At 41.5% G+C, this 23,698-nt stretch overlaps 1 protein-coding gene and 1 long non-coding RNA gene across 2 annotated transcripts; one reads left to right on the forward strand and one right to left on the reverse strand.

The window, feature by feature from the left end:
• Positions 1-1,645: 1,645 nt before the first annotated feature.
• LOC119483231 lies at positions 1,646-21,091 on the reverse strand. The gene is made up of 3 exons (XR_005205648.1): positions 21,010-21,091; positions 12,719-12,724; positions 1,646-1,656 (listed from the first exon to the last, which is right to left on the reverse strand). It is a non-coding gene; the product is annotated as an uncharacterized LOC119483231 (long non-coding RNA).
• Positions 20,922-23,346, forward strand: LOC119483216. Its single transcript, XM_037761335.1, has 2 exons — positions 20,922-21,081; positions 21,227-23,346. The coding sequence occupies exon 2, from the start codon at positions 21,305-21,307 to the stop codon at positions 23,045-23,047; it is 1,743 nt and encodes a 580-aa protein (XP_037617263.1). The 5' UTR covers positions 20,922-21,081; positions 21,227-21,304; the 3' UTR covers positions 23,048-23,346.
• The last annotated feature ends 352 nt before the right edge of the window (positions 23,347-23,698 follow it).

Consider the following 23,698-nt stretch of genomic DNA (forward strand, 5'->3'; position numbering starts at 1 on the left):
TCCTATTGGCTGTGCTCCGGCTGGTGGGCGGTGCTTGGTATTTCCTCAACAGATCTCAACATGGCTGCCGGGTCACAAACTTTCTCATGTTACAGCTAAACAGTACACTACAAGATATTTCTGAAAACATTTGAGGAGAGAAATAGGCATTACAGTAACAGAATATTGATTCATAGTTGATCAGCGCTGCCTAGTTTGACCGTTTGATCAGAGTTCATGAGTGATTGATAGCCGACTCATAGGCGGCAGCTGGACAGCAGACTCCAGATCAGCTCAGATGCCGTTAGGAGCACCGCAGGACACAGAGTTTTATGAAAAAATAACGTTTTTTAATCATATTTGCTCCATTTCTACCCACTGCAGCTTAAAGAAAGAGTTTTAATGCAGGACTTTTAACTTTTAACTGATTACTTCTACACTGTACTGTGGCGTTGCCTCTTTTACGTAAGTAAAATAACTGAATACTTTTCCCACCTCTGTATGAACATGAAACTTGCAATAGTGCATTGCAGCACAATTATGGAGAGAGAGAGAGAGAATGTTGGGGGTTGGAGGGGAGGAAAAAAGCTATACGAGTGCGAACGAGAGTTGTGTGTTATGCATAATGCATCAGGCATCTGTTTTATTGAACGTCATGATGTGTTTCTTTATGGTTTTTAATATGTTGTCAGCTCCTCAAGGCCTCTCCATACAATTACTTAGTGGCAGCTTATAATGCCGCTACTTTACATCCCGCTGCATGGGAAGAACTAACACACACACACACACACACACACACACACACACACGCACACAGGAATGAATGCATGAATAAGCAGCAAGTTGTCAGTGTACACTCAACCCCTTCAACATAGACTTTTTGTTTGTATGCACATGCATAAGTGTGAGAACACACACAAACATACACACACTATGTCTAATAACACAAGGTACCCATCAAGCACACACACATCCAATACACACAGATCTGTAGGAAAGGATACACATTTGCACACATTGTACACACACACACACACACACAAACACACAGACGCACACACACAATATTGTAGGCGACACTAATGATATAGAGAAGTATTTCTAAGCCATGCAATATGCATGCCTGGAGAGTAGTATCACTGAATAAAACTGCCTAACAACAGGAGGGAGGAACTGTCTCATTGTGGTTGGGAGTTTCCCTGGGGACCGTCATGTTTGGAGCGCAGCCCCTATCACTGCTGGCTGTGAATATGTATGGCCTCACTTTCTCTTTTCTGCTCTCTTTGGTATTAAAAAAGAAATTTAGATGATTCTAGCTTGTTCTATAAACTTACAGACCTTCCGAACACAGAAAACAATAGGAATTCCGTTTTCTGTGTTTTGAAGGTCAGTAAGTTTATAGATTATGTCACGGGAAAGAAAATACCAAAAAGCTGTTAATTTAGAGTACAAATTGCATGGTGAGAACATGAACAAATTATGCATTTGTCTACGACAGATAATGCCAGTGACGTGAAGATTCCACGCTAAGGTCCGGGCCACACTGGGAACGTCAGCAGCGCGTGGCGGTGTCGGAACCTGTTGTTTTTTTTAATTCGACGTCCATGTTAACAGGTTAGAGCAGCCACACAGCCCGTGTGAGCAGCACGGCTCGGCGATGTGTCAGCTGCTTCTCTTCTAGAGATTCGAGGTCTCACCTATTTTTACCGTGAACCGCGTCAGCAGCATCACAGCATCAACTGACAGTGAAAATAATAGTTTGCCTGTATATTGACATCATACCAACAACATTACTACAGTTTCAATATCTGTGTCTGAAGAATATGTCACGGACATGAAAAAAGTAAAAACATATTTTATATAATATCCTTCATTTGTTAACACAAAGCTTTTATTCTGAAATATTTGCAGGACAGTGTTGTACGAAATGCAGGCAGAGGAGCAGAGGAGCAGAGTACAGCAGAGACTCCGGCCCTGGAGACCAAAGCTACGGTCTCCCCACGTACTCCGACCGCGGCCAACACTGTAACTTTGTGGTTTTGGTGCTTCTGTGTAGTTTGTGTTGGAGTCTTGTCTGAACAGCGTAGCCACACGCGAGCGTGCATATGCGAGCGCGCATGGGACACCGACCCGGGTGTTTTATACGTGTAAAAAGTTACAAACAATCCCTTTAACCTTTTTCTGTCTAAAATAAATATAAATGACATTAATAATGAAGTAAAATGGCCATTATGAAAGGAAAACTCTATGTAGAGAGAAATGCTGCCGTTGCAGACACCCTATGGGTGAGAGATGCACTGCTCACGCGGGCAGTAAGGCCCAAGCATAACACTTGATCACACATTGGGGGATATTTACTGAAGATTTGCGGGCCCTATTCACACTGGGCCCTGTAGTAATTGCTTAATCCTATGTGAATCTGCGATGTCCATAATGTGTAAGCAATAGTAGTAGTAGAAAAGTAGTTTGTAAGATTCCACTGCAAATTACCCACCATTTTTTGCCAAACACAGGGGTTGTGATAATGTTAGTCCTGTGCGAATTGCATTTCGTGATTTGGGGGTTGTTTTTTGTTTTGTTTTGTTTTTTAGCAAGATTGTCTGTTTTCTGGCACTGGCAATTATAAATGAAAGGTCTGACAGCATTTTGGGTGCAAAATCAGGAAGTTCATCTCACTACACAGCATGGTGACCCATTTGCATGGGCACCAGAGCAAGAGGTCTTTGTGAATATTATATAAACATAAATTGGTCTACATATTATAATAATATTTAGAATATTACATATAAATATTATACAGTATAACATTTTTAATATAAGTGAATGTTACGCAGAGCCTTGACATCATACCCGCGGGATAATGTTAGTATATTTGAGTAAAATACAGACTTCAGGAAGGGGGATTTCTAAATCACATGACATCCCCAGGTAATACTAGTCCCGTGCAAATAGGGCTTAATTTAAATTGTCAGTATTTACTAAAGTACCGCACTGAGGTTTTGTGCAGGTAAAATGGAAGAAAAGCGGCACTACTGACATTTTTTTGTTTGGGCTCATGCATTGTTTATTTTAATACATGAACTCCTGTTTAGAGGTACAAAATAATCAAGGATATACAAATAGCCACTGCACCTGATTTATCACAGCAGACTGACCGCTGCAGCAGAGGAGAGAGTGTCTGAAATGTGACGTTTGTGAAAAGCAGGCGTAAAAACATGAGGCACTGTTGTATCAGACAAGAGAGAGATTTGCAGGTCGAAACGATGAGGGAGAGAGACAAACAAGTCAATGTCAAACATCTGAGACAATGTGAACACTTTAGTCACAGAAGTGCAGAATATTGCAGCAAATTAAAGATTCATTATAAAGTTACTTTACGGTTCTTCTCTGTTCAGACAAGAGAGCAGCAGCAGGAGACGGCTCAACCAACGCACCGAGCAAACACGAGCTTAATTAGCTAGCTTGCTGAGAATTTGAAGTGGTAAATCCGCCACAGTTATCATTGTCAACTGCATATGTGCCGTGCAAGAACCGGAAACTTGACAGGCGTAGCAACAGTAACTAAGGGAGGCATGTTTTTTTTGTTTTTGAACAACAAAGGTCATTTTGTAAATGATGCTTGGGGACACAATTTAACCAGATGGCAGAAAAATGATAAAGATATGAAGATTGTGCCATGCTGCAAAGGTTTTATGTGTGAGACTGTTTATATAATGAACTCTTTAGCACAACTTTTTTTTTTCTTTCCACAGGAAGTGAAGGCGATGACCCAGATCAAAACTGCACAACAAAAGTCAAACATTTCAAACATTGTTTTTCCAAACCTGAGTCATCTATCCTCATCGCCGAGCTGGTACATGTCAATCCTTGCTGCTGACTCTTCTCTTTGCCTCTTTCAAAGTTTCTACAGAGACTAACACTTTACGGCTGTTGACTGTATCAACAACATCCTAATTTGACTTCTCCCCCAGGGCACTTTGGGAAAAGTGTGTGTGTGTGCCTGAGTCAGAGTGTGATGTCAGTATGCCAATGTATGAAAATGGTCACAATGAAGAAAAGATTGAATATCAGCATATAACACACATTATGTCCAGCTGGGCAGTCCAGCTGCCTAATATCTTACCATAACCATTGATAACCAGTTATGCAAAGTAGTGCAGAAGAGAATAGTAGTAGTCCATAGAAATATGAACTCGCTGCCTTGAATTTGCCTTGACAGCCAATATCGGGTATACTGTAGTATGGGATCAATGTTCAAATTAAAATACAGGATGTACCTTGCCATTACTATTGTCATTACTATCGTAACTTTTGATTTAAACTGCTATCTCTGACCATTTAAAGCTTCCGAGGGCAACAATTATGAAAATAAAAATCCCATAATAACCTTTCAGGTTATTGTAATTCAAGTGTTCTGAGAGAAAACTAGACTTCTGCACCTCCTCATTGCTCTGTTTTCAGGCTTTAGAAAATCTTTTTTGAGACTTTGACCAATCACAGGTCATTTCAAAGAGAGAGAGAGCGTTCCTATTGGCTGTGCTCCGGCTGGTGGGCGGTGCTTGGTATTTCCTCAACAGATCTCAACATGGCTGCCGGTTCACCAACTTTCTCATTTTACAGCTAAATAGTGCACTACAAGATGATTATGAAAACATTTGAGGAGAGAAATAGTCATTACAGTAACAAAATATTGATTCATATTTGATCAGCACTGTCTAGTTTGACCGTTTGATCAGAGTTCGCAAGTGATTGACAGCCGACTCATAGACGGCAGCTGGACGGCGGACTCCAGATTAGCTCTGACTGGTTGTTTTCGTCCGATCTGTGAAATCTTGCAGATGCCATTAAGAGCACCGAAGGACACAGAGGTACAAGATTTTTTTTTTTTCAGATTACTGAAAAGGATCAGGATATAGTGACCGTTTTAGGAAAATAACTTTTTTTTAATCATATTTGCTCCATTTCTACCCACTGCCGCTTTAAATTCCATTTCTAATTCCGTTAGGTTGGCCAAAAACTGCTACATCTTATGTATTGTCATATCTTAAAGCAGAAAAAAAACAGATCATTAAACAGCTTATAGGACAGAGAGAGAGAGAGAGAGAGAGAGAGAGAGAGAGAGAGAGAGAGAGAGAGAGAGAGGTAGCAAACCCCTCCACTCCTGCTCCTGGAAAACTTTCAACAGAAAAGTTAAGCTTCTTTGGCACCTTGTGAAAGTGGTGCATGCAAACTAGTGTTTCCCCCATAGGACAGCACCAAAGACAACAAACTGTCATTTTGTGTTGCTGTACTGCAAGTATCACTGCTGTTCTTCCGATGGAGGAAGAGAGCGCAGAATGGGGAGATAAATAAGGAGGAAAAGGAAAGAGAGGCAGAGACAGATATAAAGTTAAAAGTTAGGGGAGAGAGATACATTCAGAAGTGAATTGTCTCAGTGCAGCAGCACAGAGGTATGGTTTCTCTGTTAAGGTTGCTGCTGGAGCTGACATATGGTTCTGCCAGCTGTCTAACTGTAAAAGCCAGTGCGAGACATGGTGGGCGTCAAGTGTCTTTACTTACTATTGGCCAAGTTCTGCTTTATTATATACTTACTGCAGCTATTTTTCATTTTTTTTGTGGCAGCAAAATTACAGTTGAACGTTTCTTTATGGCCCAGGAAATTACTGATTTGATTGATTTTAATCTATCCCCATCTACACTGCAAAAAAATAATCCACCTTAATGAGTCAGTTACAAAGTGAAGCCTGGACAAAAATGCTTTGTCTTATTCATGTGATTTTTCAGTTTCTGCTGTTAAAACTTCTGTAGACAGAATTTGTTTGGCAGTAACAGAATATTGATTCATATTTGATCAGCGCTGCCTAGTTTGACAGCCGGCTCTCATAGACGGCAGCTAGACGGCAGACTCCAGATCAGCTCTGATTGATTGTTTTCCTACGGTCTGTGAAATCTTGTAGATGCCGTTAGGAGCACCGGAGGACACCAGAGGAACATGATTTTTTTTTTTAAAATAACCAGTCTCATGCACTACTGTCACGATAACGTGACCGTTTTATAAAAATACCTTTTTTTAATCATATTTGCTCCAATCTTGCCTACTGTTGCTTTAAATGTGCAGTGTGTAGGATTTGGCTTCGGTTGCAGATTGCAACCAGCTGACATTTCTCCCGTGTGCTGTACGTGTAGAAGAACTACGGTTGCTGGCGTGAAAACGTGAATGGCCAGTGTTTGGTTTGTCCGTTCTGGGCTACTGTAGAAATGATCGCTGTAGATATAAAAGGCTCATTCTAAGTAAATGAAAACACAAAGTTTCTTATTTTAAGGTGATTATACACCAAAGAAAACATACTTATTAATATTATATTCAATTTCTGCGAATAGATACCCCTAAATGTTAGACACTGTCCCTTTAACAACAACATGTGAGCTACATATGAGCATCAATGAGACATTGTTTTGTTATGTTCAGCTGTCTAAGCATCATAGCACATCAAGGGGTGATATGATATATGATATACAGTAATTATATTTACCCAAAGGCCTTATTTTAATATGACTGAAACTGACTGATGTAGCTTTTGTTTTTACAAGTCTTCTGTCCTATTACTACATGATTATGCATAATGTCAGTTACTCAGATCAGGCTGAGATGGTGGAGCCCAGTTCATTTGAAATGAGGATAAATTAGAAGGCTTCTGTAAACTGATTTTCTGTTTGTAAATGTCATTCTAGCTGTCATCCGAACTAGCGATGCTAATCCTTACAGTAATTAAAGCTAATTGAATAATCTTCGTGTCTCCTCCCCTCTCTGTCCTCCTCTCTTCTTTTCTTAGCAAATCTATAGTTTACTCCCTCACCCGGAGGATAATTACAGGGCTTAAAACAGCCGCCTCTGCTATTAATAATTCATTTAGGTTAATTTATCCGAGTTGACTGGAAAGAGAAGCAGCACCACTCAACACTGAACAGAAGAGAATACACCAACACTGAGCTAAGATGCAACCCTCTCCATCGTTCCAGTGCAAACTCTTTTGGTGCTCAGTGATCATTGCTTTTTGCATGTGTGTCTGCACAGCTAATGCTACCCAATTTTATAAAATGTCCCTGTTTATTAAAAAAAAAAATTAACAAAATAAAAAGAAAGAAAAAATGGAAAAAAGTGATGATTGTCCATAATTTATCACAATTAATCACCAATTATTCACATTTTTTCTCTATTCAAAATGTACCTTGAAGGGAGGTTTGTCAAGTATTTAATACTCGTGGGTACCCATAGAACCCATTTTCATTCACATATCTTGAAGTCAGAGGTCAAGGGACCTCTTTCAAAATGGCCATGACAGTTTTTACTCGCCAAAATTTAGCACAGGTTCTTTCATTTAGCCTCCTTTATGAAATGCTGCTATGACAATGGATTCCTTAGGTTTTCTAGTTTCATATGATATCAGTATCCTCATTCTAGCTTTAACGCTAATGCGTTAAAGAAATTAGTGGCGTTAAAAATTTGCGTTAACACGTTACTATACGCGTTAACTTTGACAGCCCTAGAAAAAGGATATAAACCAAAAATATAATGACATCCACATCTAACGCAATAATATCTATGTATATGAATTTATTTATTTTTTTGCCTAAACCTAAAGAAGCCTTTTTGTTTGTATTCAAAACGTGACTTTCCATTCAGTTTTACAACATGTTAGAACCTGTTGCTTTTAAGTTTCACTTTCACTTTTACAAGGTAATAGGTGTAGTAGGCCCCTAATGGGCCACATCTATGGTGCTTATAGCGACTGATAATGCCTATATAATGGCCTGATATTAGTCAAATTGGGTGTTTAGTTTCACATGGGACACCAACAGCGGCCTTCTGGATGAAAGTTTGTGTTTGTTTGACCCAACTATCCACCTCAACCTCCTCCCCAAACTGACTTTCTCACTCTTTATACTACATCAGTTGCTCTGACCTTCTCATACTGATACTGATTTGCATTGGAGTTAGTTTAAAGCCTGGTGCGTCGCATACAGACGCTAAATGGCGCCTCGTGCGTCGGTATCAGACGGCGAGGCCTCTGATCAAGCGGCGGTATTTGACGAGTTGGGAGTGAGAACGGGTTGCAACACAGTCAGGACGTTTTGTAGCCTTCATCTATCTCATATAATGTATTCCAGTTGTTGTGTGCTAAAGGTCTAAAGTAACTAGACCGAATATTTCAAGGATGCGTCAAAGAGCAATGACCGCGCACAGTTCTGTGGACAAACACATGTAGGGGACTTTGAAAAGTTCAGTATAAGCTCAATGTCTTGCTAAAGCGCCTCAAAACATCTTGTAGCCATGTATATCCTGCTGTATTTTAGACTATTTTCCTCTCTCCTCTTTCTCTCCATCACTCACTCAAGCGCTCAGCAGCCATATTGCTCAGCAGCTCTTCTCTGTCATCTGTCTCTCAAATCAATAGGCCACATCGGGGACAACACTGGAGGGGGAAAACCGAGTGTTTGTCCAGATTCTCATTTCCCCAAGCTCTGTTCTTTCTTGTACTCATATTGGCTTTCTATTAGTGTCTCTATCTGTGTGTGTGTTCGACAGGGAGACAGAGATGCTGTAAAGTGCTTCGTTCAAAGTATAGTCCATGTTAAATAGACGTGCTACATGAAGCCTTTCACCTTCCTCCTTCTTCTCTTTATTGTATCACTCTAATTGTTACTCATTAAAATGACAGTTGGAGACACACTCTGGCATTTTAGATGAATTTAGGCCTAAACATTCTACATGAGCTCATTTTACCTTACATTATCTTAATCCTAAAATCTTGGACCCGTTTTAATATCTTAGAAATGTTGATTACAGTAGTGTGAGTGGTTCTCAACCATATTGTCTTGTGATCCCAAATCATAGGTTGTATATGTCTATAGGTTATGAGCAGTTAAACCATTTAAATAGTTTTTAGAGGGCCTGAAAGCTCTCCAGTATTTTGCAAGAAAAACGCAGCTTCTTCAACCTTAGTGTGAAGCTTTGAGACACAAGGTAAAAAAAACAGTTAGATAAAAGACAAGTGTAGCCCCATGTAGCACACATGCATTTTTTTTTTCCTCTCTTCAATCTTGTGACCCCCTCACCTTCATGTGGCGACTCCTTTTGGGAAGTCCCGACCCCCAGATTGGGAAAGATTGGTCTAAAAGCGTCTTCAAAAGAACATGCTGAGAGTTGTACAGGTGCTATGCAAGGGCAGCCCAGACCTTGATGGGCCACAAACCAACAACAACACGCACCACCCATGCCCATGTCTATGTCACCTTTGTAGAAACTGACCACAGATCTGTAAATTATAGAAAAGAAAATATAGAAGATAATGGATGAACAAAAGAGAAATACCATTTATCAACATGCATTATTTATTAATAAGGCATGTACTTGTTTGGTGCCTCCTGGTGTCCATCTGTCTATGAACACGGCGTACTGTTCAGAGAAGATTAGCATGGCCCCGATATGACATAAATAAGTATGTTTTCTTTACCTCAGAATCAAACGTTTATATCTGCATATGGATGAGGGCCTCGTCACACCATGTTTCTACAGTAGCCCAGAACGGACAAACCAAACACTGACTCTAGAGAGGGCCATTAGCATTTTCATGCCGGCCACCATAGTTTTCCTGCACCCTTGGCCCAAATCCTACACACTGTAACTTTAATTGATTGAGAATATGCACCAATAAAGCACTATATCAACTAGGGATGCACCGATACTTTTTTTCAGACTGAGTATGAGTACAAGTACTTACATTTGGGTAGTCGTGTCGTGCCGCGGCCCACGTAAAACGCGCCAGGGGTGTTGGCGTTGTCAGCAACCCACCCGTCTTGAAATGAACCAAGGAGTCTAACGCACGCGCGAGTCAGAGGGTGTAAGCAAAACCCCGTGGCGCAATGAAAGTGAGGGCCGGCGCGCGCCGGCTGAGGCGGGATCCCGGCCCAGCGGGGTCGTGCACACCACCGGCCCGTCTCGCCTGTCTAATGCCGGGTACACACTACACGAGAATCAAGGCGATTTTGGGCCCGGTTCCCCCCTCACGACAATCGTCAGCAAAGGCCCAATGTTTTATGCTTCTAAAGATTATCGTTCCAGATGTTCATGTGGTGTGAGGTATGTTAAGAGTGTTTTTTACATCGGCTCGGAAGTCCATCCTGACCGCACCGATCTCAAATAGTAAATATTAAACATGTTCAGTATTTAGGATGGGATATCCTGTTATGTGTGTGGGGAAACCCGAGGACAGCCGATGACGCAGTCACATGGGAAAGAACGATAGCCAATGGAGAACTAAACTGACTGAAGAAGTAAAGACAACCACCGCCATCATGGCGGCCGCGGCTGATGCATGAGCTAATGCAGAACGCTAAGCATAAAGTAGTAGTAAGATGGAGCTCAGAAATGGAGGACCAACTTGTTGATTTGTGGCAACAACACAAGTGTTTATTTAACGTGTCTCCATGACTTCATCCATCCATCCTTCATGAATTTTTAGTACAAAGTAAAAACCAACATCGTCAATTTTCCCTGCCTGTCGTCCGCCATGTTGTCACGTTTGATCGCGAGAGATTTTTGTGAGATTTCCATTTTTTTTAGTCGAGACTCTTGTTGTTGATGAATGAATCTGTTAGTGTGTGGTGTGCTGTTTTGACCAAAGCAGCACACACTATAGGAACACAACTGTTAAATTTAACATAGCATGTCATTATGTGTGGAGTCTCTCACATTTTACACATCTGGTAAGATTTGAAAAATCTTTTAGTGTTGGCCAGCCATCACACAAAGAGTGAGAGGCAGGAACCAATATAAATCACACAATGTGTTACATTATGGCCTCGTCCCTGTGGCCACACTGAGCTTTTTAAAAAACACCAAAATAAATGGATCACCCTCCGTGGCTTTTTCTGAAAAGATAAAAAAATAAAAAACTGTGTTCTTATGGTTGGTGAACAAGTCATATATGTCTGTGAAGTCATTATGTGGCCTTTTGCTGGTCAGGATACATTTCAGTTTAAACTGTTCAAACACCCAGAGGAAACAAAAAGCCACACACACATGCTGTACACACATGGGATCATGTATGCAATATATCTTTCACAGTGTAAAGGCCACGACGGAGTCCCGCTGTTCACTGTGTGTGTGTGTGTGTGTCTGTGCGGAGATTGCACTTTTATGACAAGTCATAAAACAAAGCCATTGCCCCAGGAGAGGTCATTTGGCTGGACGCGGCTACCAGCCGCACACTTTCACAAACACACACAGTGGGAGTCAACCTTAGTGGTGGTCCTTAAATCAGGGGGGCAGAAGACAGCGAGAAAAAGAGAACAAGACAAAGACAGAGAAAATATTGAGAGTGCCAAGAGAGGGAAGAAACAAATAGTCCTAATGTGTTGCTTTATGTTTTAGGGTCTTTTGTTGTCGTTGTTGTTTTTTTCTTTTATTATTTTTCATTCAGAATTTGTAACAGTAAAAGAGCCACAAGTCCTTGTCAATTCAGAGCAATTGTTGTCTTAGTGGGAGAAAGAAAAACTCAATTACAAGAAAGCGTTGAATCAAAAAATCGATTGAAAACACCAAGGAGCAGCGTCTTCCAAAGAGATTAAAGCAACAACTTGTTAGGCGGTGGTTTCTAAAAAAAAGGATGTTTTCTAATGGGCTTTTGAATGCTGATACTACAGAAGTTGTGTAAAACACATTGATAGTGGGGAGGGAGGTTACTTCTATTATTACTTGTATAATACAACCGTTTGTGACTGGAACTGAGATTTTGAATTTCTTTTTGTTGGAAACGTTCTCCGAGCATGCCTCAGCATAAATGTGGAGAAAGTTTCAAAATCGATCAATACCGCTTGGCTGAAAGGGGGACTACTGTTTTAGATATGAAATAGACTGTTATATTTTTAGGAAAAAACAGTAGTCCCATGTGCCCAAATTGTTATGATAAGAAAATGGCCTTATCTCAGAGACTACAAGGAGCACAACCAACAAATTTGTTGAAAATAAGTTGAATATCAAAGATATGCACACATATGCACTGTAATATATATATATATATATATATATATATATATATATATATATATAAAGCCTTTAATGAACACAATGTTAGCGTTTTTCCTAATTTTTAAAAAATCCTGACTTTGACGATTAATAAAAGTGGGATTTTTCATGTGATCTAAAAATGTCAGGACGTTTGACACTTAAGAACAAATTTTGCAGCAGTTTTGCTTATCATACTTAATATAGTCTTTGGGCACAAAAGGGATGATACAAACCCGTACACTAAGGAATTCCAATCGCTTCTACTTTGCCATTCTTTCGATCAGTGTTAAGCTACCGTCAATGAAACGTCCTGCCGATGTTTCATATCAAGCCTAACACAAATAGGAGGAATTGTGCCTTTTGGGCTTGTGGAATGATTTTAATGTGAAATATCTGTGCATTGACAGAAGCTTAAACCTGCAGTAGGCAGAATATTTTTGGCATCATTGGGCAAATATTCCATAATAACGTTTCAGCATAATGTAATTCAAGTGCTCTGAGAGAAAATTAGACTTCTGCACCTCCACTTGGCTCTGTTTTCAGGCTTTAAAAAATTGTAAAGAATCGTTCCTATTGGCTGTGCTCCAGCTGGTGGGCGGTGCTTGTTATTTCCTCAATAGATCTCAACATGGCTGCCGGGTCACAAAATTTCTCATTTTACAGCTAAACAGTAAACTACAAGATGTTTCTGAAAACATTTGAGGAGAGAAATAGTTAGTTAGTAATTTCAATTGAGGCGGATTGTTGCTGCGCTCGTGGCAGGACCGAACAATGTGGCTGTCTCTTCTGTTTAGCTGTTAAATCGGGTGAGAACAAACCTCCTATACAGTCAATTTCTTTCACACTCATTGCTGTAAAATGTGTTTACAATGCATTTAATGAGCTGACGGAGGCCCACGGCTGTTTGCAGCATATGTGGGATTTTACAGCTCCGAGCCTACATATCTTATTTACATACAATGTCTTGAGAATTACCACTGGCAATCTGCTGGTTACTGTTAAGCCAAGTGCTCGACTTTCCACCGCTACTGAGGCTCCTGACGGTGTATTAAATTAAAAGTGTAAAATAGCCAATATGTCTTGTTTGTTCCTAGTTACTGATAGAGAGTTCAATCATCCAATTCACCAAACAACTCACAACAAGAGTCAATACCAACAGGAGAATACACTGTTTACCATTGACGGAGCATTCTGGCAAATTTTTCTTGGGCGCTACCCACATAATCAGCTGTGCTGCTCATCCCACAAATGCATGATCCTTACAAGTTGGACATCATTGCGAAGGTAAATAAACAGGCTTTCCAACGATGTAAAATACAATGCCAATTAGCATTGTAACAACAGAGAAATAATCCACCAAACACAAGTTTCTGAACTTTGTTTTTCCAGTTTATTTGTATTACACTGAGAAACAATATGTATAAATGACCTATAATATAATCTGTGATAGTGTGTTCAGTTCATCCTCTTCCTCAAAAAAGTGTATGATTTTTCCTTTTTTGACACATATGAATTATTTTGTTTTCAACAGCTGAACATTGGCACAAACTGAATTTTGGCAGACATATAACACTTCATTATGTGCTACTTGGCGTTTGGTAATTTGATTAATCGTAAATTTGTTAGGTCATTAGCAAGTAACGGTTGGCCCACACTAAAAGATTTTTCAAATCTTACCAGATGTGTAAAATGTGAGAGAGCCCACACATAACAACATGTTATTTTATATTTAACAGTTTTGTTCCATAGTGTGTGGAGAGCAACGATTTGGCCAAAACAGCACACCACACGCTCATTCATTACCTAGAAATGCACTCGGAGAGCGCAGACCTCCACCAAGATGCCCGGGTACGATTGCCCGTTCAGTTTGCACCATCATCCACATGTGTCTTTGTTTATGTTGAGATCAGCTGTAGGTAGCGGGGCATCGTAAAACACTTCATTGGAACTGGACAGAAACAAAATAAAACTCACCTAAACCGTCGTCGTCACTCTTTGCAACAGTCACCAAGTGTGCCTTGGTCGAAAAAAATGCCAAATCAACAGTTTTTACACTACTTTGTGCTGAAGATCACCATTAATTATGTGGCGATTCCATGTTCACTGATCCTTGAATGTCAAGACGGGTGAAGCTGATCCAGACTCTCCATTACATACACATACTGCACCTCCTAACAGGGAGAGCACTGCTCTTAGAAGTGGATATCCCGAACGGTATAAGCGGTTATAGATAATGGATGGATTATTTATTAATTATTGCTGATTATGTCGTGTGGTGTAGATCATAATTGCAGAACAAAAATTCAACAAAGGACTTGCAGAAAAACAAATGAGGCCAAAGTCAAGTGAGGACAATATAATTACCAGGCAGAAAAATGCAGATGAAAACAACTTTTAAAAATGTTCAGTCATTTGGCTTCTCTGAGAGTTGGAGGGAGGTTGTTTCAGAGTCGAGGAACCACGATGATAAATGCATGATCACCTTTGGTCGCTGCTCAAAGGAACAGAGGCTCCTCCCAGTGGTGAGAGAGGACAGCATGTCTCATGAGCATGGAGGAGAATGACCATATGATGCAGTGTACGGCGAAAGTAAACGTTGAACTGATAGGAATCCAGTAAACGGGCTATAACTGATGATATTTGTGTCACTGCTGATTTGTGGAGTTGAAGGTGAGCTGGTGCAGACTGTGGGGGTGGGGGAACAAGGCGTTAAAAGCATGTATGCCCCTCACAAATTGTTTCATGTCAATACTTTCACATTCATATTGAAAGGGGGTCAAATACTGTATAATTACAGCATTTCTCAGGATGTGTTCAAATGTCAGGGTCCTGTTTCAGAAAGCAGCTTCAACAAACTCTGAGTCTATAAGCCTGAACTCTGAGTTGACTAATCCTGAGGTGGGAAACTCAGAGATTGTGGTCCCAGAACAGCTGATCAGAGTCAGTTCAATCAACTCCGAGTAGGTTAACTTTGAGTTAAGCTTGTGCGTGGTGAATGAAAAAAATAGCCATCATCTATGGAGTGTAGCACAATGAACAATCCATTAGATTTTGGTGGCGACGCATGATCCCTTCTTCCTTCTTCGAGCAGAGAGATAAGTGTGTGGATGTGTGTGGCGGGAGCTGCTGGCCGTCCGCGGTGAGAAAGAAAAATGCGCTAGTTGACGGGATGAGAGACAACGTAGTGTAACGTTATACAGACATAACAAGGCTACTGAATGAGAGAGGCATCCGCCGATACGTTACACGGAAACACACCGTGTTAATAATAAGCCGACCACCTCATGGTACCGCCAGCTGTGATCTGTGATCTGTTTTTAAAGTCACGCACCTTGGCGGAGGTCTGCGCTCTCTGCTGAGTGTCATTCTAGTGTGTCAAATATGTTTGTTCCGCTTTAAAAAAAACACAAGGAGCAGCAACTGAAGATAAAAAAATAAAATATATTGATCAAAGACATAGACACATGATTTTAAGATCACAATCTGATCCATTAATAATGTGTTTGGTGATTTAAAGGTTAAAATAGCGTAGATTTTAAATAGTAGACATCTATTTGGATCTTGGCTCAACAGCATTCAGTGGCTTTAATTCAGCTACTTCACAATCACTGAAATGTTGACTGACTATACGCAGCCTATTTAAAAAAAAAAAAAAAACTCACTTTCCAACTCCATTCTGCAGCTGCACCACCATCCTGCTCACTCAGAAATATTAACATATAATCTACAATATTATAAGAATCATATTCCATCAGTGACAGCTGTCTGTGTGCTCAGTCGCAATGTTATATATTTATATAAAAAAAACTTCCACTTACAAAAAAAAGGACAAGCAGAGGTTTTATTCTGAGCCGAACGTGACTTGGGCTGCACGGTGGAGTTTGCATGTTCTCCCCGTGTTAGCGTGGGTTTTCTCCGGGAGCTCAGGTTTCCTCCCGCAGTCCAAAGACATGCAGATTAAGTTCATTGTTGACTCTAAATGTCCCGTAGGTGTGAATGTGAGCGTGAATGGTTGTCTGTCTCTATGTGTCAGCCCTGTGATAGTCTGGAGACCTGTCCAGGGTGTACCCCGCCTTCACCCAATGTCAGCTGGGATCGTCCCCCCGCGACCCTGAATAGGATAAGCGGTTATGCTGTTTAACATTTGAATGTTCAAAGAAATGACTGACGACACATAAAAGCAGTAACTTTAGATAAACCTGAGCAACAAACTGATATCCAACCAGGATAGAGGATAGATTCTGACATACAGTGAAGCTTCAATGCACACTTTGATACGGGCTGAATCAGTGAGGTTATAAAACAGCGCGTCTGCTTCTGTAAGAGGGAGGAGACGGAGAGAAACTCAAGGTTTGTTAAAGAAGCACTCAACTAACTTGTATGTGAAGAAGCGTCACACCGTCGTCCTCTCGTGTGTGTGTGTGTGTGTGTGTTTTCCCAGGGTGGGGCAAGGCTAACAAGGTTAAGGGTTCTGGATCATTACAGATCATTTACACATTCATCACTGATATTACATAGCGCGAGTGTGTGTGTGTGTGCAGCATTACTCCATAATGCCCATAATGAAGGCTTGTAATGCTGTGTGTATGCGTGCATGTGTGTGTGTAATGATGCACAGCTGATAGTCTCCGCAGTAATACTGAGACAAGCAACAATCATAAAGCTTTTACCCACAAAGACAGGAGGAGAGACGGAGAGAGAGAAGAGGAAAAAGAAAAAGAAACAGATGGAGGGATGGAGAGAGATAAGAGCAAATGGCACTCAGAAAGAAAGAGAGAGAGACAAAAGAAAAACAGAAGTTGGAGCGGGTGTGAAAGAAGAGGAAGAGAGTGGGCGAGAACAAATAGATTAAGAGAAATAATTAAGAAAAATGACGGAAAAGGGTTAGAGAACATGATGAGAAAAGAGAGCGAGCGCGAAACGGAGACAAAGAGACAGAGAGAGAGACAGAGTGTCCTTAATGACCACTTTAGTAGTTTGGAGGCGGTAATTTGGTTAGCCTCCGGGCTGCAGGTCATGTAACACTATCCACGCCAAAGCAGATGATTCTGGGTGTATGCGCGTGTGCACATTTGCATGAGTGTGTGCGAGAGCATGCGCGTGCGTGTGTGTGTTTGTAAGCCAATCCCGATGTAGCCTGAATCACTTCTCTGTAGGAGTCTTGTGGAAATTGCTGCCTAAAATGAAATTATGTTGTAATTTAAAAACTATTTATCAAAGACAGTTTGGTGTCACTCCCATTGGAGCCATTAGGCCCTCTCGCACTACCAGGAAGACTTCCAGCTCCGAGAACAACAGCAACATCAGCGAGGAGAGGTGAAGCAGAGCAAAATGAGAACGGAAAGCTTCTGTTGTATCACTAGAGAGCTCCAGAAACGGTTGTTCTCTGTATACATTGACTGTTGAAGTAACAACATTATTGTCCCTGCGGGGAAAGTTGGCTACAGCACTTGAGGAATCAAACGGTAAAACACGACATTAAGCACTAACAACGGACAAACTATTTCCAAATTCAGTCCCGAAGCACAAACAGCCCGGGAGAACACGAAGAAAAGAAATGTAACGATAGATTTCAAATACAGCAGCTAAACTAAATGTAATAATTTGTGTTAGTATGTATTACCTCCACCAAGGCCGAAGGCTTAGGAAGGATGTTATGTTTTCACTGGCGTTTGTTTGTTTGTTTGTTTGTTTGTCTGTTAGCAGGATATCTCCAAAAGTTCACAATGGATTTAAATTACATTTTTTGGAGGGGTGGTTTGTAGAACAATGAACAATCCATTCGATTTTGGTGGCGATCCGGATCATGATCCGGATTCAGGAATGTTTTTAAGGATTCCGATCAGCCTGAGCATTAAGACCACAGGGTATAACACAAGCGTAGTGTAACTGATGACGCGTAGATGACGCGTGACCCCGCCTTCCTCCTTCTGAGTGCAGAGAAATACATGTATGGATGTGTGGCTAGACATCGAGGTGCGGGAGCTGCTGGCCGTCCGCGGTGAGAAAGAAAAAAACGGTAGATGACGGGATGAGAGACAACGTAGTGTAATGTTACTTTTATTTTTGTTACAGGCTGTGGTAAAACACGAAACGCTAGAGGAACATCAAATAGATATGGATAAATATGGAAATATGGGGTAAAATGAGTCAGTTCGTGTTTGTAGAAAAACATATATATATATTAGGGCTGTCAGTTGAATATTTATCGTGATTAATCGCATGATTGTCCATCGTTAGTTATTATTAATTAATTATTAATTTATCACATTTTTTATTTGTTCAAAATGTAACTTAAAGGGAGATTTGTCTAGTATTTAATATTCTTATCAACACGGGAGTGGGCAAATATGCTGCTTTATGCAAATGTGTGTATATATTTATTATTGGAAATGAATTAACAACACAAAACAATGACAGATATTGTCCAGAAACCCTCACAGGTACTGCATTTAGCATAAAAAATATGCTCAAATCATAACATGGCAAACTGCAGCCCAACAGGCAACAACAGCTGTCAGTGTGTCAGTGTGCTGACAGGATTATATACTGTATATACTGTATATATACCGCTGGTATAGAGAACCTTTAACGGCATATTAGCTGACTAATGTTTAGTTACTATTTAGTAGGTACCTACTCTTATTTATTTCCCTGTAATGTTAAAATGTTAACCTGAATGACACACGTCCTCATAAAAGAGTTGTACGTAATTGCCCAGTAGGAGTTGACACTTACTGAGTGACTTTCCTATTGATGGGATTGTATTTCGCTTGTTTTAGTCACACTACTGTTGGCTTTTATGCCGGTCTATCAGCAAAAGAAGTGACGCAGTGATCTGTTGGACTCTTCTTGTTTGTTTGTTTTTATTTGTGCTCCGGAACCTTCTTCACCTCCAGCTTTATGTAATTACAAAGAGGGCAATGCTTGTGTGACACAGAGGAAGAAGGTACCTTTCTGGAGCTCCACTTCTATGAATAAGTGTTTCTCAACAACTAACCCTGAAAATGATGCTCAGCTGGCCCCTTGTTCTCAGTTCACAGAGTTTAAAAGGAGATGAGCGGCGGGCGGGCCTTTCACTCACTAGAAGGTCATGTTACCCCCCCACCTCTCCCCGGTGGTCACCTCACTGTGTGAAGAGTGCATGTCTGTAAGTTTACTGGGCTTGCTGCATCCAGAGGATGTTTTGATCCTGGATATAGTATGTATCTGCACATGTTTGTGGATTAACAAAAATGCAGTGAAATGTATAACGATTCTGTGATAAGTTAAAACAAAAGTGCAAACTGTAATTGGTTGTTCATTTATTTGCAATCAATACAACAGGCTCCAGGGGGCTTAGGGAAGTCTAGCAGTGGTGACAGTACAGCTGAAGGCGAAGCTGTCAAAGGTCACTAATCAGAACACTGTAATACAGCATGGGCCTAATGATCTCCTGTCTGCTTCACAGGAGCTGCTCAGTGGCCACACTACGAGACTACATTCCTTCTTCTGTGAACCAGCAGAACATAAAAGCATATTGGTTCAAAGGTTAATTTTTTTCTCTATTATCTACAACTTAAGTTCAACCTGCTATTTTCAAAATTGAAAGCTCTCTCCAGATGATCAGTGCAGAGGCAGCTTGTAGCCTAGGTCTCCATAGATGAACATCTGCCATGTGGCAGGGAAGTGACAAGAACATAGAGAGGTGAGGTTCGGAAAAAAATATGTACGGTAGTCAATGGTAAGAGACAAATATTTTTTTGTTTGATCCCATTTGAATTACGCCATGACTCTGACAGGGATATTATTAATGCATGGTATCCATAGCAGCAAGCAGCAACATGCAAGCAAGGCAGTTTGTATAATCTACCCATGCTATATTATTATATCTTTGATTTGAACACACACACACACACACACACACACACACACACACACACACACACCGCAAGTATTGAGTTAGATGTAGAAAACAGACAAGTAGATTCAGCAAGAAAAATTAAACATACTGTATATGAAATATTCAGAAGCAGCCATGAGTTAACCATCTATCACAGAGAGGAACAAAGCTTTCCCATGTAGAAGAGAGAGAGAGAGAGAGAGAGAGAAAAAAAAAGAGGACAAACTGAGAGAGAGAATTGAAAATGAGTTATGAAAGTTGATGTGGCGGCGAGGTTTGAGACAGAAAGAAATTATTGATCAAGGATTCAAACTTCCTGCGGACCAATTCCTGCTAAAAGCATCGGTAGGTGAGTGTGTGGGCTGTTTGTTCAGGTAGAAGGCAGAACAAACAGAAGCTGTGAGTCATCGGAATCGGCCGAGAGAAAACTACAAAAAAGTCTCCACATCTCCCAAAATTAGATTAGACGGGGATTCCATTAGAGCTACAGTGGTAGAAGTGCATATTTTTAGTGGTGTGTGTGTGTGTGTGTGTGTATGAACTTGTTTACTTTTCCTCTGTTCAACCTGTGTGTGTGTGCATGCGTGTGTGTGTGTGTCTGTGTGTGTGTGATACATTGGGTGGATTTGTAGAGCTGTAGTCCAGAATAGTAAAAAGAAGCTTAGAGCATCGCCATCAGCGTCAACATCCTGAGCAGAGGTGTGTGTGTGTGTGTGTGTGTGAGCGTGTTCACGTGTGTGTGTATAGTGTGCCCGTGGTGTGTGTGTGTGTGTGTGTGTGTGTTTGGATGACATCACAGCAGTGGTGACATCACAGCAGTGGTGACATCATCACTGCATCGTGACATCACCAGATGGAACGCTGTGATCAAAAAGGAGTGGTGACATCATAAAGGAGCAGTGACATCATAAAGGAGTGGTGACATCACAGCAGTGGTGACATCATCACTGCATCGTGACATCACCAGATGGAACACTGTGATGAATTAAAGGAGTGGTGACATCAGTTGTGACATCTTAAAGGAGCAGTGACATCATAAAGGAGTGACATTCAGGAGAGAGTCCCAGAATCACACAACTGTAGTTGAATCTGAAGACTCGATCAGACGAAACACATCGACTGAGAGAAGCAGTTGTCTCAAGAGGAAGAGGTATGAATTTTATGAATGCATTGCTTTAGATTAAACCTCCCAACAGTATATGAAGCAGTTCAAATTAGCCTCAACATTTAAATGCAGCTTACATGTTAGTTAATAATAATTAGGGCTGCAACTAACGATTATTTTCACTCATCAGACTATCTACTGAGAGAAGCAGTGAATTTCTCTCCAAAAACCACCAAGCATCGACAAGAATTGACCGTAAATCAGCATCATGGTATCATCAAGAACTTCCCAGCCAGAAGCCATCATACCCGAGTTCAACGTCCGTCGCGCTGTTTCCAAGCTGCTCAACTCCTTCTTTAAGGGGATGACGGCGGATCAGTGGGGATTTTTGAAATCCGGCAGCCCTGACGACTCCACTATGACCATGATGGGAGAGTTGCTGTTGGACATCACAGCAGCCTTGACAAAAGCTTTCCTGAAATCTCTCGGGAGCAGGACCCTGGCGTCTGAGGACGACGTCCAAATCAATCTGGGCGACACAATCTCTCAGGGTTTTGCCGAAGCTCTGGGCGTCGACGTCTCGGTTCAGTGTCCGAGCTCCAAAAGCTTGACGACATTGATCTCTGAAGAGGTTTCGGAGAGCGTCCGAAGTGCCCTCTCCAGCCCCGAGGGCATAGTTCAGCGCCTCACTCCTCCCGGCAAACTCAACAGCATGATTCTGCACGCCTGCAAAATGTGCCAAGCGTTCATCGGCAGGATGAAGGCGGTGTTCTCGCCTCGACGGCACAAGCAGAGGACCATCTCCGAAGAATCAGATGTGGAACCGGAACCCTCAGACGCCAAAGACTGCCATGCGGCGACGTTTTTGTCGGACGCCGTGATTTCGATGAAAGACAACATGTATGTCACAATCATCATCAAGAAGCAGTTGAACGACATCACGGAACCTCTCTTGGTTGACGTGCCGGACTCCGAGTACACGCTGCTGCAGTCTCAAAACGCTCGAGAGATTGCAGACGTCGCGGAAGACATCGCTCGGAGCATTGCCGAAGATGCTGTAAGACAGACTCCTTCAGAGCAGAAGAGCAAACGCTCCAAGAAAAACATCGGAAGCAAACTTAAGAAGCTTTTGGCAAAGTGCTTTGCCAAAACGTGCATCCATCGCATCGTGGCACAGATGACGAAAAGATTCCACCGAGGCTCCAAAGTTCACAGTCGGGAGTCGGCAAAGTCTTTCACGAAGAAGATTAACGATCTGATGAAAAAAACAGACAACCGCGATCTTCTGGGACTCGGCACTCCGCTCCTAACCATTCCCCCCGGTCGAGTCTTGGAGTTCACAAAGGTCTTAAGTGATCTACTCTACACACACATCCTACATGGGCCAGAGATCATCCCCGAGCCGGTGATACGTGCCAACATGCGCGCCGACTTGCAGCGGAAGGTGCTCGGTTTCCTGTCTCTGGCCAGATGGTGGCAGATCTTTCAGTCCGAAAACCTCGTTGACAATATGAGACACGCCATACTGGGCACTAAGCCCAGGGCCAAGAAACCTTTGGCAATCGCTGCACCGTCTGCCCCGGTATCTGTGATGAAGAGTTGTGATGACTTTGCACGGCGAGCGCGGAACATACAAAACAAAAACTGCATCGAGGCGTTAATGGAGAGGCTGGTCACGCGGATCTTCAAGAAGGCGAAAGTGACCTGGACCGTTTCAAACGTCCAGGACATCATCCAGCGCCTTTTTGAACAAACGTGGGCCGAAGTCGAGGGTCTCGACTTCGATTCCAGCCAAGAAACATTGGAAAACCTCGAAAAGGCCATTTGCCGGGACCTGATTAAGACGTGGGGCAATGCGATGTGGCTGCTGGTGTCCTTGAAAGGGGGTGAACTGGCAGTCGTAGACCATATTGCCTTCGCCGTCAAAGGTCACCTGATGGTACCACGGAGACAGAGGTCCTGCATGTGCAGCTTCTTCTCTTCTATGCTCACCGCCATGACGAGGTGGTAAGGTGGTTTATGGGGTTTTCTCCGGGGGCTCCGGTTTATCCCACATATAGTGAATCTGACTTACTATATATAAAAAAATGTCTTGAATGTGTCATTCATCTGGAAGGAAAAATTGACTTTTTCCTTCAGAATGAATGCGAGGGCTTGAGCTCTCAGCGCCACCTCAGTAGTCAATGTTGTCTACTGTTGTGGAACGCACGGGTTCGATCTGGGTGATCCAGTTCTCCCACAATCAGTGCATAATAATGAATATCTAATAAAATAAAATAAATAATAATATAAATAAATAATATGAATTCATTTCTGCTCATTTCTCTCATCATTTGCTGTAAATATTCAACTCAGACTGAAGTTCTGCTGATTCAGTGCATTTTTATAATGTACAAAAATAAAGTACAAAGAAAAGTGTGGTTTGCAACAGTATTTTTTCTTATCAAAACGACTTGCATCAGCCTTAAAGTTATAGTCATAACCCAGAATAGTGAGTTAGGGTTAGGGGTGTTCAGCTAACATGTGTTTACGATACTCATTTGCTTCATTTTTACAGAACCAGTCAACCTTCTGGAGCTCCCAGTTGCTCCAATATTACGGTTTTATTGTTATAAAGTCACTCTCAACTCTAATTGATCAAATAGATGTTGAAAAGTTGCAC

The sequence above is a fragment of the Sebastes umbrosus genome, chromosome 3 (genome assembly GCF_015220745.1).
Source record: "Sebastes umbrosus isolate fSebUmb1 chromosome 3, fSebUmb1.pri, whole genome shotgun sequence".
NCBI classification, from domain to species: Eukaryota; Metazoa; Chordata; class Actinopteri; order Perciformes; family Sebastidae; genus Sebastes; species Sebastes umbrosus.